The sequence below is a fragment of the Pezoporus wallicus genome, unplaced genomic scaffold (assembly GCF_028554395.1).
Source record: "Pezoporus wallicus isolate ANWC-B61680 ecotype Strahan unplaced genomic scaffold, APGP_CSIRO_Pwel_v1 scaffold_6446, whole genome shotgun sequence".
Classification (NCBI taxonomy): domain Eukaryota; kingdom Metazoa; phylum Chordata; class Aves; order Psittaciformes; family Psittacidae; genus Pezoporus; species Pezoporus wallicus.
Window position 1 is genome coordinate 1,329,787 of NW_026636264.1, and position 13,112 is coordinate 1,342,898.

The 13,112-nt window shown below is 40.8% G+C and overlaps 1 protein-coding gene across 7 annotated transcripts in view; it reads left to right on the plus strand.

Moving 5' to 3' along the window:
* The window catches only part of SPATA13 (spermatogenesis associated 13), a 148,983-nt gene that overhangs the window by 111,206 nt on the left and 24,665 nt on the right, over positions 1 to 13,112 (plus strand). For 5 of the 7 annotated variants that reach the window (XM_057399608.1, XM_057399612.1, XM_057399611.1 and 2 more), the window contains exons 3-4: positions 9,606 to 9,968; positions 11,693 to 11,837. In XM_057399608.1, the coding sequence (XP_057255591.1) occupies positions 9,606 to 9,968; positions 11,693 to 11,837 (508 nt within the window). Of the gene's footprint in view, positions 1 to 6,991; positions 7,377 to 9,605; positions 9,969 to 11,692; positions 11,838 to 13,112 lie in introns of those variants that run through there. The other 2 variants (XM_057399615.1, XM_057399614.1) reach the window with 2 other exon arrangements.

Consider the following 13,112-nt stretch of genomic DNA (forward strand, 5'->3'; position numbering starts at 1 on the left):
GTACAAGTTTGTATTTGGCCGGTTTCGCATGGTCTTTACTTCCTTGAAGAGCCTCATGTCACTGTAAATAATGAAAGCTTAAACTCTTTGGTTTGGACTGGCATGTGTCAGCCACTAAGGCTGCCTGAACAAAGCACTGCTGAATTTGTTGCAAAAAAGACAAATCAAGCTGTTTGACATTTCACCTAGTCTTTTACAAGCTCTTGGAGCAGCTGCTGTGTAAGTTGCCTTGCTGAGCATCTGGCTTTCCAGTACACCAGACTTGTTGTTACTTAAATACCTTATCTGCATGACTATAAGTGAATGATAAATTACAGTGAAGAGGTAACTCTGGTGTAATTAAGGTTGAGTCACATTTTGTTTGCAGACTGTATTTTAAGCTCTTTCAGACCTGTCTGTTGACTCATTTGTATTTGTGCCATGTGAAAGCCGGTGGTTCCAACTAATCCACATCACGCAGTCTACCAGTTGCTGGCAGAGTTGAGCTGGGTTGTCCCATATAGGTCTCTGGATATTGAGTGCCAATGGCTTAACTGGGGGGGCCAGCTTATGGAGAAGAGGAACAGCGTCCTTACAGTGAAGGAACAGAGGGTGGTGGCTGGATGTGGTCATGCTCCATACCCACAGGGAGCATGCAGTAGCCAGGAGCTGAGAATGAGCATCCTTGGTACCCTACCACAAGCTCCCAAGTGCTGTGGGGCTGGGCATGAGCACACCTGCTGGGAGAAAGCTGGTTTCAGCTCTCCAATGCTTCTCCTTGGATTTATTCTCCTCTGGCTCATCCACATGCAATTTGGAGCGTGGCTTTATCTGTATAACTGAAAATGTGCTAAACAGGGAAGGATAATTAGGTAAAGTAAATAAGAGGAGAGCTTCTTAAACTGGGTTTACTCCTATGTGGCTTATAATTTGGAGCAAGGGCTCAGCACTCTGGTTCTACTGGAACAGAGCAGCAGAGCGCTGCAACAGGCTCTCAACAGCATCTCTGTTTCATTTAACCAGAGTGACACTGGATTTACACTGAACTCTCTGAGCTGCTCTGCACAAGTCAGCATACATTTACAGAAGGTCTCCACAGTTGCTCAAAAACAAACTTCCAGCAGCACTTGTCCACAGCTAAACCAGAAACCACTGCGTAGTGCTGCAAACCCAAGCTGCAGAACTGATCACTGGAATGATGCAGAAGGGGTCCCCCAAAGGACACAAATATCTTCCTGTCTCAGCAAAAAACTTCCAACTCACTGCAGCAGAGCTTTCTGCTGTTCAGTATGTCCTGTAAGCATTTGTTGCTGTATCTTCTATTAGGAAGAAGAAAAAACAAGGCAGTAGTGGCAGTAATCCGAATTCTACATCAGATTAAGTAGTGGACCGAGTAACTCTGTAGTGCTGAATAAAATTGGCCATTCTTGAAAACCATAGTGTAAAAGAGAAGTTACTGTCATCCATACAAAAGGGTCTGTGGATGCTGGAAGGGGGAGCTCAGATGGGCTCCCACTGCAGTTAGCCTGGGGCAAGTTACTCCCTTTCCTTACTGCATTTGTGCTCCTCTGCCTTTCCAGAGTGACTGCTACTTGGCTCTGCTGTAGCTCTCCTCTGACACCTCAGTAATACCCAGGTGTTGCTTACCCTGTGATCGGGATAATAGTACATGAGAGAGTGGAACAGTACTTCTGGCCATGTAATTTGGTTTTTACATTGAGCACGGTGTTGAGCTGTTAGCACTGAAAATCCATCTTAATGATAGGAGGTTGCAATGTCCAAATTGAGCAGAGACAGCTGCAGTTTCCTCTGAGCCACCTGTGTTTCCCCTTTCTGGCATCCGGAGGCAGCTGTGCTGCTTGTGGTACCAGGATGCTGAGTAGGATGCTATGGGAGGCTGGGAGACCAGCTGGGTGCTGGAGAAGACCAAGCACAGCAGTCTTGACTCTTCCTACTCCAAGAGCAACCACAGCAGCCTCACCCTTACTCCATGTTCTAGGAAGTAATAGTTTGCAGAAGTACAGCTGCCTGAGGCAGTTCCACTCCACGCAAGCTGCAGTTTGTGACTGCTGCTAGGGCATGACAGTGGCTGGGCTTGGCCAGAGACAATAAGGTTTTGCTCTGGAAGGGCGGAGAGAGGGGGAAACCAGAGGACCTCTGCCTGCAGAGTCATTGAAGAGATGCAAAGGCCTATGGCTTTTTATGTTTTGCTTTGTTAGCATAAAGTTCCACTTTCAACCTGTGGTTATCATCTGGCTTTTGAGGTTTGCCAGCGGATATTACGAAGATAGCCTGGAAAAAGTTGCTTGTTTTGCCAAATAAAAGGAAACTGGATTTTTTTTTAGACCTGTTACTTAATCTGGGGTGTTCTGAGTCAATTCAGAAATTCCTCACAGGTTTATTTAGGGATTATTAATGCTTATACATTTCCTAAAAAGAGGTGAGGGCATGCATACTCCTTTACTGTACACTTGCTGTTCTAGTTCAATAGTGAAGTGAACAGCGATAGCACTAGATCACCACCCAGCCATCCCCAAGTATCAGTCACTGGAAAACTAGTGGAAACAATCTCCTGGTTTTAGCAGGCTTGCATTTTTATATGACTGATAATTTGCAAAGCAAATACATTTCCCTGCAAACTCCCATAGGTCAGTCAGAAATATGTTAACTGATTTGGTTTTGGAAATGAGTTAGAGGAGAGGATGAAGGAAATCCTTGAGGCTGAAGAACAGATTTGATAGTCATGAGATCCGCTTGTCATTTCCAGTTCAGCCTTATGCTTCCTCTGTGACTTAACATGACTTAACTGCTTTGTGTCTGCTCCTTATCTGTGCACTGTGGATATTAAGAAGGTGAACTGGCTAATCATGGTAAAAAGCATTATGCTTGTTGATTACGATAAGCAGACTTTCAAGGATCAGGTTGAATGAAGCGAACCTGCATTAAAAATGCCTTAGAAAAAGTATAGCTAAATTTTGTTTAGGTTTGTTATCTATATAGCCTGATCTTTTAATGTGGTTTTATAGGTATAATCTGTTAGAATACCACAATTGCTTTGGTGTCAACAAATCCCAAGAGTAGAATTATATAAATCTGTTTCCAATTTCTAAAACTTTCAAAATGAGTGTGTGTTACCACGGTAGTTTGTGTTGTTAATGGGGATTGATTTTACCCTATTACAAGGCACAGTAATGTAATTTTACTTTATGACAACGTGTAGCGTTTCCCACACCATTTCTAGGAGCTCATATTAGTACAGTACAGTGGTATTCCTTTGGGAGTCCCCCTTTGAAGCAGTGTTCTGCAAATGTTTAAATCGTAGGTAGGTCTGCCCAGTTTTGGGTGAGGGGAAGAAAAGTGAGATTATCCTGCTATAACATTTATAACGTGCAAGCAGCTAAAACATATGTTGTATTACTTTGATTTCTTCTGCTTTGCTTGTTTGTACTGGTGTAAATGTGTATGTTCTTAAACAGGTTTTTTTTTTCAGTTCTTCACTGATCATTTTCTGTCTTGCAGACCACTGGTTGAATAGCACTGTGTATTCTAGGGACAGATAATCATTGCATTTATTTCAGGTCTTCTCAAAGGCTAATTAAAAAGAAGAGATGCTAGTAGCAGAGGGGGCAGAGGGATGTAAAAAGAGAAAGAAGTTAGTTTTTTTTTATTTAAAAAGCAATAGGTAAGTGAATTGGACTGCTTTAATAATTCTGGTTATTATTCTGACTGAATGATTGCTTTCTTCTACAGTAAAAGCAATCACTTACAGGGTAACTATTGCTGTGAAAGTATTGCTGGAAATTGTCAGCCTGTTGGATCAAGAGGGAATCACCAGGCTCTCATAACACTATAGGACCTTTTTAGAAAAATCCAGAAAGCAAGCAATGAATCTATTTTCTCTGGGAGGCTGTATTGTCTTTGGAGTCCCCTAATCTCTGTGTCTGTCATAACAGTTTGCAACCAAAAATATTGATCATGTACCTGAAACATAAACCAAGCTTTTGACCTCAGTTAGTAGTGATGATAAATGAGCTTCAACTAATGCTTCCCCATGGCTATTTAGCAACAAGAAAAAGTGCAAAGGTTGCCTTCTATCGTGTACCTGGGTGGAGACATGTTGTCTGGACTTTTACTCTGTTAAGTGAAGGTGATAAAATAATTTATAACCACTAGGTCATGATCACTTGGTCCTTAACATTTTTGGTTGCCTGTATGAACTAAAAAGTCAATCCTAATATTACTTACTGAGTTCCTAGGATTTGACAGTTACTGTGTCCTACTATTTAGCTCTTTAGTAGTCACCAATTATAATATTGGCATATAGCTGACATTAATAGCATAAGAAGTTTGTACTTATTTATATAGACTCCAAAATGTACACATAAATCTGTACTCGTGATCAAAATACAGAGATACTTATAGCACAAATACTGTGAAGATTTTAAGCCTTGTCATTTGCAAAAGAACATGACTGATTATCCATCACATCGTTTCACTGAGAATTGCAGTAACTGTGTTCTGAAACTTCTCAGCCTGTGCAGGTTTTCTTTGTAATTTATTCTCAGCCAGAATTATCATCTGTTTAATTTCTCACACTTTTTATAAATTGCACCTGGAAATTAATATTAATCTCTCGTAAAGACATTATTAGATTTTTATTATTGCCTGTCTCTGGATTAGAGAAAGGCAGGTGTAGTGAGCAAGACAGAATTTCAGCCAGGCAGCTCAAACTCAGAGGTACCAAAAGAAGAAGCATTGTAACTTATTGTGGAGCTGATGGGGGGGAAGGGGTATAAAAAGGCAGAAGGAAGCAGAATGCCCTTTCTCCAGGAGACCAGCAAGGCTGGGGGTCCTTGTCCAAGAGTCACCTCCCTGTGACTTCCCAGCAGCTTGCCAGGCAGGGAAAGAACTTGCAGGAGATTTAAGTGTCCCCTTACACTGCCGTGCTTGTCTAGTTGTGTATGTTATGAAGCATTAATTGTCTCAGTACATTTAGAATACAAAAATAAAATTAAAAAAAAATCCAAACAGGTAATGGTAGGGGTTGAAATGCAGATTAGTGGGCAGGGAGCCTCAGCAATATACACAGGCATCAGCCCGTTTATGGAGTGTTGATTTCATTTTCATTAGGGCATCCATTGTCATAAACACATTAAAAAATCACACAGGGATTATTTTTCCTTTGCTGTTGTGGTGGCAACAGTACGTCAGTCCTCACAAGCATGACAACAGCAAGTTGACAACCAATAAGCTGTGTTGGGTCATACTTATAGTTTGGGTATTTTTGCTGCAGTGAAGTGCATGGTCAAGTATATGGTGTATCTCAAAGGCTAAGCTAAGCCTCCAAAGGCTAAGCTAAGATTTCAGTGGTTAAACACCTGATGCTTATGTTGCTTGCCTTGGTAATAAGTAACAGGGAATGCCAGCAGCAGTCATGTGCTATTAAATGCAACAGGGTTGTACCAGTGCCAGGTCCTGTTGAGTGAGGTCATGATAAAGTCCTTGAAGCTGCTGTGCCAGGGTTGCGAAATCAGCCTGTACCTGGGCAAAGAAGGGATTTGGTCTGGCTGGGCTCAGACTCCATGGCGTAGTTACGTACCTGGGAGCAGCCTAGGAAAGCTCCTGCCATAGTCTGGCTGGTGCAGTCTGGGGGCCCTGGGGAGCACACCTTAAACAACACACCTGAAAGTGGCACCTAGAGCTGAGCTGAGTTACCCAAAAGTAGTGGTCAAGTGCAATGAGGAGCAGGTATCCAAGACAGCTGTGCATAGCGGTAAAGAACCTTGTGGGGAAGCTGCACCTTGCTGGAGCAGGACATGGGGACCAAGCAGGGCTCCCACAGTGCTGGGGAACATGGTTGTAATGTCACCTACATCTGCCTGCAAAAATCTGTGGCTCAACTCAATTACCTGAATATGAGCTGCTGGAGGTGCCCTGGCTGGCTCCCCCTTGTCTCCAAGGGGCTGCTTCTGGATGGCACTGGCCTTTGTAGGTCTGGTGTCATACTTGCATGATGCATGGCACATGGAGATATTTTAGATCTCTTTGTACATTTGAAATGGCTCTGAGTGCCTATGTTCAGGCAACAAAATTTCACTCCAGATTTTTGCAGACAATGATAGCAGCTTTAACGCCTGGCTAGCATACAGACACCTCCATTGCAGACATCAAAATTTAGGTGTGGGAATCTGGAGCTGAATCCTGCCCTAAGAGTGACATATTATATGGGAACAATAGCAAATAAAAGTGTAGCCTGGATTGAAGTAAATATTTATTTTAAATGGTTGGATTTGTAGATATGCAGCTGTTGAAAATCGAAATACAGCATTTTAACTAATACTCTGTTGTAGGAATTTAGCTGTCCAGATAAAATGGATTCATTTCCATCAGTATAAATAAGTAGAGATGTTTGTGTTTGTAGTTTCAGAGGAAACCTGAGGATGCAGCCTAAAAGACACAATGACTAATCTTGATTGCTAGCATTGGTGATCCTGTGTGTGAATTCCAGAAAATCCAGTGTGGATATAGCTTAGACCTTTACTTCTCAGAAATCTTTATATTCCTTGAGATTTCTGACCAACACTTACAATGTGTAAGTCAGTGCATGACATTTTTAGTTTCATCCTATATGAAGCGCCATGTATATCTCTACTCTTGTCTGTAGATGTTACTGGTTTCAGTAGGTGAAATTTATTTCATAAATTTCATTTATAAAGGATTAATCAAGAGAAGGTCATTTGAAGTCAGTGGTGCACCAGTATAAAGCCAGTGATGGGTGGTACAAAATTGTTTCCTCAGATTTTTTTCACTGATGTCAAGAATCACACTTATGCTCAAGTGACTGCAATACTGGAGCCTGTGAGTTGTGTGCTTGATATTTTACTCATACGAGTAAGTAGTCACTTGACCAGGTCCGCCAGAGTAGGTCAGTTAGTGGAACGTGAGGTTATCAACCTGGTTTCCTCTGATTTTTCCTAAGAGAGGATTATATTTTCTGGTTTATTAGTATTCTTCAATGCAGTTTGTGGACCTAAGCCTAAAAGTATATGTCCTTCAGTATTGTTTATTGCACAGCAGAGATTAATCCAGCTGTCATATAGATCACTACAGTAGGTGGAGTTCTGCAGAAGGCAAGCAGTCCTCTCTTTGCAAATGTTATTGCTGAAGATAAGGGTGTAAAAAGCAGATTAGGAGATGACATGTGACATGTCCTTTCCTCAGTCTAAAAGTACAGGATCATGAGATGAACTTTGCCTGACTGGTTATGTAGAGAGCGTGCTCACATTTGTAGCTCTTATGGACAAGACATTGCACAACAAAAGTGTAAAATGACTCTCATGAGCTCCTTTCTCAGTCACTGCATATGTGGAGACCCTTTACCTATGTCCGATTCTGAGGTAAGCACCTTATTTAACCTGTGGTTTTGCTGCTCTGACCTCAGAGAGGCTGTGTTTGAGGGACAGCTTTGCTGAAGCTTCATCAGTACCAGCCAGGGAGTCTCTTTCTCTACTGAATTGCTTATACTACTAAAACTGGTCCTGAGCTAAAATCTGCAGAGAAGTTGAATCATGTCTGAGTGACAGGTGTGACACCATAGAAACTGGAATTTATGCAAGTGCTCTATTTAGAACAGATTTCATGCTGTAAGTGAAATAAGTGAATGTAGAGCAATATATGACATTGCTCATTTTTCATACCTTAATTGCAGTAATCATCTGTTAAAATGCTGACTGTTTAATAACTACCTACTAGCTAAAGTGCTTTCAGACAGTGAAATTTATCTTCAGCTGTCTTTCAAACAAAAAGGGAAATCTGCCCACTGTATCGGGTGAGCTTCTAAAAGGGGTCATCAGAGTCGTACTGGCCTAGTTGAGAATGGTAGGTGGAGAAGAAGGTGACAGAACTTAAGTCCTGTTTCATAGGCATCACTGTTAAAGGCAGATTCTGGGATGCATGTTTTCTTTCAATATGAAAAAACTGAAATGTCTTCATCTGGTTTGAAACAAATGAACTAAGTATAGCCAGAAACAAAACTATGCCTCTCTTTTTTGGAATACTTATTAGCTTTGAACATCATCAAAAATGTACTTGGGTAGTCTGAAGATAGCCTAATAAAGAAGTAGGCTGGCTTTTTTTTTAACCAACCAACTGAACAAAACCCCAACAGAAAACCAAGCTCAGAATTAGTTCATAATTTGTATGGGAACTTGGGGCAGGGTTCACTTGCTCAGCAATGCTTTGGAGTTTGTCATTCATTCCATCAGGCATTCGTGCAAGCTGACACCCAACCCAGAAACACCCATCATCCTTTCTCAATTTCTTTTCTGTTTTTTATAGAGGAGTGAGGGAAAGCCAAGGAAACACTGAGAACTGGAAATTTAAGGAAAATGTGTATAAAAACTTTTATGTGCAGTATGTTGTTCTCAAAAACTGCAGAGGTTTTGCTACAAAGGTTTACAGCCAAATGCATTGAAAACCTTAAAAATGTTCCCTGTAACAAGTATTTCAGCTGAGGCTATTTTATTTCCAAACCTGTTGGACCAGTGCAATTATGACACCTGTGGGCACTAACCTATGTGAGCCAGATGTGCTGTTAAATAGGAACGACAGGATCATTTTCCAAGCTTCCTCTCTAAAAACATAGTTTTTTTTCCTGTATTTGTGTTAATGTATCTCTGGTCCCAGTCTGTATGAGTGTAACCTGCCACAGCATACAGAAAATGAGCTGTTCCTTTCCAAGTGGATGAGCTCGCTCAGTCAATTGGCAGATGGCTGCACAATCTCTATGTCTGACCCAAGTGAGTGTGGGAGTGAGTGGTAGGAGGAAGCATGACTGCCCGTTTGGTATCGGCTTACAGCTACTTGGGATCAGCAATCAGTCGTACTGCAGCCGTACTGTGTTTTCATCACTGAATAGAGGTTAAGCAGAGGAATATCACAGAATGGTTTGGATTGGAAGGGACCTTAAAGCTCATCCAGTTCCACCCCCCCTGCCATGGGCAGGGACACCTTTCACTAGATCAGATTGCTCTAAACCCTGTCCAACCTGGCCTTGAACACTGCTAGAGATGGGGTAGCCACAGCTTTTCTGGGGAAATCTAGTGCCTCATCACCTTCATAGTGAGGAATTTTTTTCTAATATCTGATGTAAATCTACCCTCTTTCAGTTTAAAATTGTTGCCCCATGTCCTGTCACTACAGGTGCTGGTAAAAAGTCCAGAAACAAAGCATGCTGGTTGAATTATTTTTATTGGTGATACGTGTAACATCGTAGTTGTGCGCAGGAACAAGTCCTTTAACACCAGAGCTGTCTTTCCAAGACATGTTTGTGAATTCAGTGTTTATGTTAGGGCCTGTATGTGCTGCTGAGGTAACAGGTGAGTTTTTACTCCTACTAGTCATGTTTGCCCGAGAGGTGCTGCTGGTTAAGTGTTAACCTTACTCAGCAGAAGCATCACAATGTCTTCCCTTTGGAAAGTTACTCTCTTTCCAAATTGTCAGCTGCATTTGTTGTGTTTAAGGTAACTGTTTCTTCTTAGAAATGTTAAGTTGATCTGCCATATGAGAAAATCACAAATGATTAACTGTCAATGATTAGCTTATTTGACTTGTTCACATTTAAAAAGGTTGTTTCTGATGAACACTGGAAGAAGTCCCCATCCCAGGATGAAGAAAAGGCAGACACACAAAAGGTCACACCCAGGAGATGGGGCTCTGGAAAAAGATCTCGGCCCAGGCCTCTCTCAGACTATGGCCAAATGTCGATCAGAAGTTTCTCTATACCAGAAGATGCAGTTGCAGTGGAGTCTCAGATGACAGACTGCACAGATGGAGAAAATCAGCCAGGACTGGCTCCCGTCGGGTCTGCGATCCAAAGCAATACAGTAGGCTACCACAGAGGGAGAAAAAGAAGACCCATCTCCGTAATAGGTGGGGTCAATTTCTATGGAAGCGGTCCGACAGAAGAGATAGAAGGTCTGCTGACACAAGTAAGATAAGAGATGTGCTCTCTGCAAACTGCAGAAGACCCTTTCACTTCCTTGTCTCTATCTTCAGCCTAGAAAATAGAACGGATGCTTCCTCTCTTCCTTCCCTTTTGTCAAGCTGCCATCATGTACTTACTGCTTTCCTGGTCACTAATTACTTTGTCTTGTTGTTAAACAACAAACCAGCATGGAATAAAACCGATACTGACTTTGGGATAATCTTTTCTGTACTGCAAATTAACCTTATTTCTTTCTTGGAATGGTCATTCTGTCTCATAGTGGTATATAAGAGCTCATTTGTATATAATATAGCTGTGTATTTAGTCTCTTTACAGGATGCAGGGCACGAGGAATGGAAGAGTATAAACTGATATGATAATAATACACTGTTTATTGATCATTTCAGATTGTCCAAAATAAGGCCTGCTCAAAACCTGTGGCCTTAGCTGTTGTGTTCAAAATCTTGGTAGTGACATAGCAAGGATACTTAAACTAGTAAGGACATTGCTTAAGAAAATTGGTGATAAATGATAATTAATGAAATAAAGAATCTTAAGAAAACTGGCAATATGAATAAAATGTCTGTTTATGTACTACTAAATTGATCTGATGGAACGAATGGAAGCCTGTAAGAAAATAGCACATGGTTGAGTTAGCACTTGATCAGTTCCTGTATACTAACCTGCCATCTCTTTTGGCTTAGGTGAGAGAGTGATTTCCCTCCCCCCTCCCCCAAATCTTTGAAAACTCATGGGAATATTTGAAAAGTGTAATGCTAATTCCTTCTTTGTTGTGTTTTGTTTTGGTCTGACAGCTTAGGTAAGAGAAAAACATTTTCAAACAATATGAAATCACTGGTTTTATAACATAGTGTAGAGACATAGTTCAGTAAAGAACCATCCCTGATGTTTCTGATTACTTAATAGAAGGCCTATGAACAGTAGCAACTGAAAGATAAGACCTAAAGATGAAGTTCTCTGCCATTCATGTGCTGAGGTCTGCCTGTTTAATGTTGAATGTTTACGCGAGGTCATTCAGCCTGGCTAATGTGAAGTTGTTCAGGGTTGACATAAAATTAAACTCAATTTGCAAATAAAGCAGGGATAGATCCTCTGATCATAATTAAGCAAATGAATCTAAAGAAAATGTCTTCTAGATAATGTTACAAGTAAACTTAATATTACCTCTTTTTAATGAGGCTCTTGAGAACTTGGGAGCAGAGGATCATTTAGGCAATTACTTTTGTCTTGTAAAATTATTTATTTTTACTTAAAAGCAATACATTTATTTTAAGTCAGCAGATGCCCCAGGAAATGAACACAACTTCCAGCCATAGTGTTTCTGGTTGTTCTTTCTTGGGTTTCCCTTGAGATACGTGTTTATGACGCCAGCAGGCATTGCACAGGCTGTTCTCAAAGCAGTTAGATCCCAGAGCGTTTGGTCACAGAGTATATTCATCTTGTAATAAAAATTATAGAGCATGTCTGATCATAACAGAAGCCTAAGGAGTTTTAATACAGCAGAGACCTGTAACGTAATAAAATATTTTCTGTGATGCTGGTAGGTATGGTATGCAGTGTTTAAGCAATGTCATTTCAAAGTAGGGGACTTGGCTGCCCCTGTAATTAGCTGGACTATCTGAAGAAACCTTACTTCATACCTGAGTTTTCCTCAGTTGAAGTTCCTGGTAGCTTTACTAATACTGGCTTTTCCTGTGTTCTCTGTAGCCTGTAGCACGGCCACCTGTTCCAGCGCACCAGGTACCCCCGTACAAAGCTGTTTCAGCAAGGTTCCGGCCGCTCACCTTTTCACAAAGTACCCCAATTGGCCTGGACAGGGTTGGGCGGAGGCGGCAGATGAGAACATCTAATGGTAAGATGCGCAAGTCTTTTTAACTTTCTAGACCTCAACTTCATGCTCCAGCTTGGTCAGGAAGTGCATTATAGTGTGGAACACAAAAGGGTGCAAACCAAATTGGTGACAAAGTAGCACCCAACTAAGTTTTGAAGCTGCTATGTTCATGTAAAACTTGTTTTTCACACCTGTTTGACATTACTGTGGTTTATTCTTCTGTACCACTTATATTCTCGTATTTTCCACTCTCTATTCACATACTTGCCTGAACATAATAGAATATGAAGGAAGGAAGGTCTAATACGCTTGAGTTCATACCCACAGTCACACCACACATGTATTTCTAATTTTCTGTTTGCCGTGCATTCAGCTTAACTACCTTGATAGTCAAGCCTTCAGTAATTAAAGAATCTTGTGTCAGAGAACTGTATTCAGGGAGCCCAGCCAGTGTTTTGGTACATGACAGACAGGTTATTGGAAAACATGGCTTTTTTTAGAAGCACTACCCTTTATCAGACTCTCTGAGGTGCACTGTGTATTTTTGCTTTAGTTGTTTACTATTGGAGTACAAGGCTATCTTCAGTTAACAGAAAGTGTTATGTAGTGTTAGTGGAATGTTTCTTGGCAGGTGGGACCAGAAGAACCTGGGTTAATACCATTTGTGTTTTTTCATACTGCTGTAAACATAAGCTGAACAGTTTACTCCTGTTTCACTGGCAAGGGTTGGAAATAAAAGCAGAATTTTCACTTTATATACTTCACTGTTAATAGTGAACAAAACACTACTGGGAATCTTCACTCTGCCTTTCTGTGGAAAGAATAAGTAAAGGTGTCTGGATTGGGGCTTGCCATGACTGAAGTAGGAAACAACAAATAGCACTTTCAATGTTTTGTTATTAAAACTATACATATGTTTGTACATATACAAATGCCAATATATACACAAGTCAGTATTGGCTTTTATAGTTCTAAGCTAAGTTTTAGCTGCAATGAAGTCTGACTTCTGCTCAAAAAATCCCTCAACTACAAATTACTTTATGTAAGAACATGTTAAAACTGCATTTTCCAATCTTTGGTAGGGCATGACAGTTTTCTTCAGAAGGTGCTCTGCAAGGAACGGACTTGAGAACTTTGAACTACAGGAATGAGATATACATTACATACTATATTAGTATTTTCCTTTAATTTATATTGTAGTAAAATATTGGGAACTACTTTGAAAACCATGGCTAGAGTGTGTCCTTGCTGTTCGTATCTCAGTATACTTAATGATTCAGACTAGACATCAAGGTA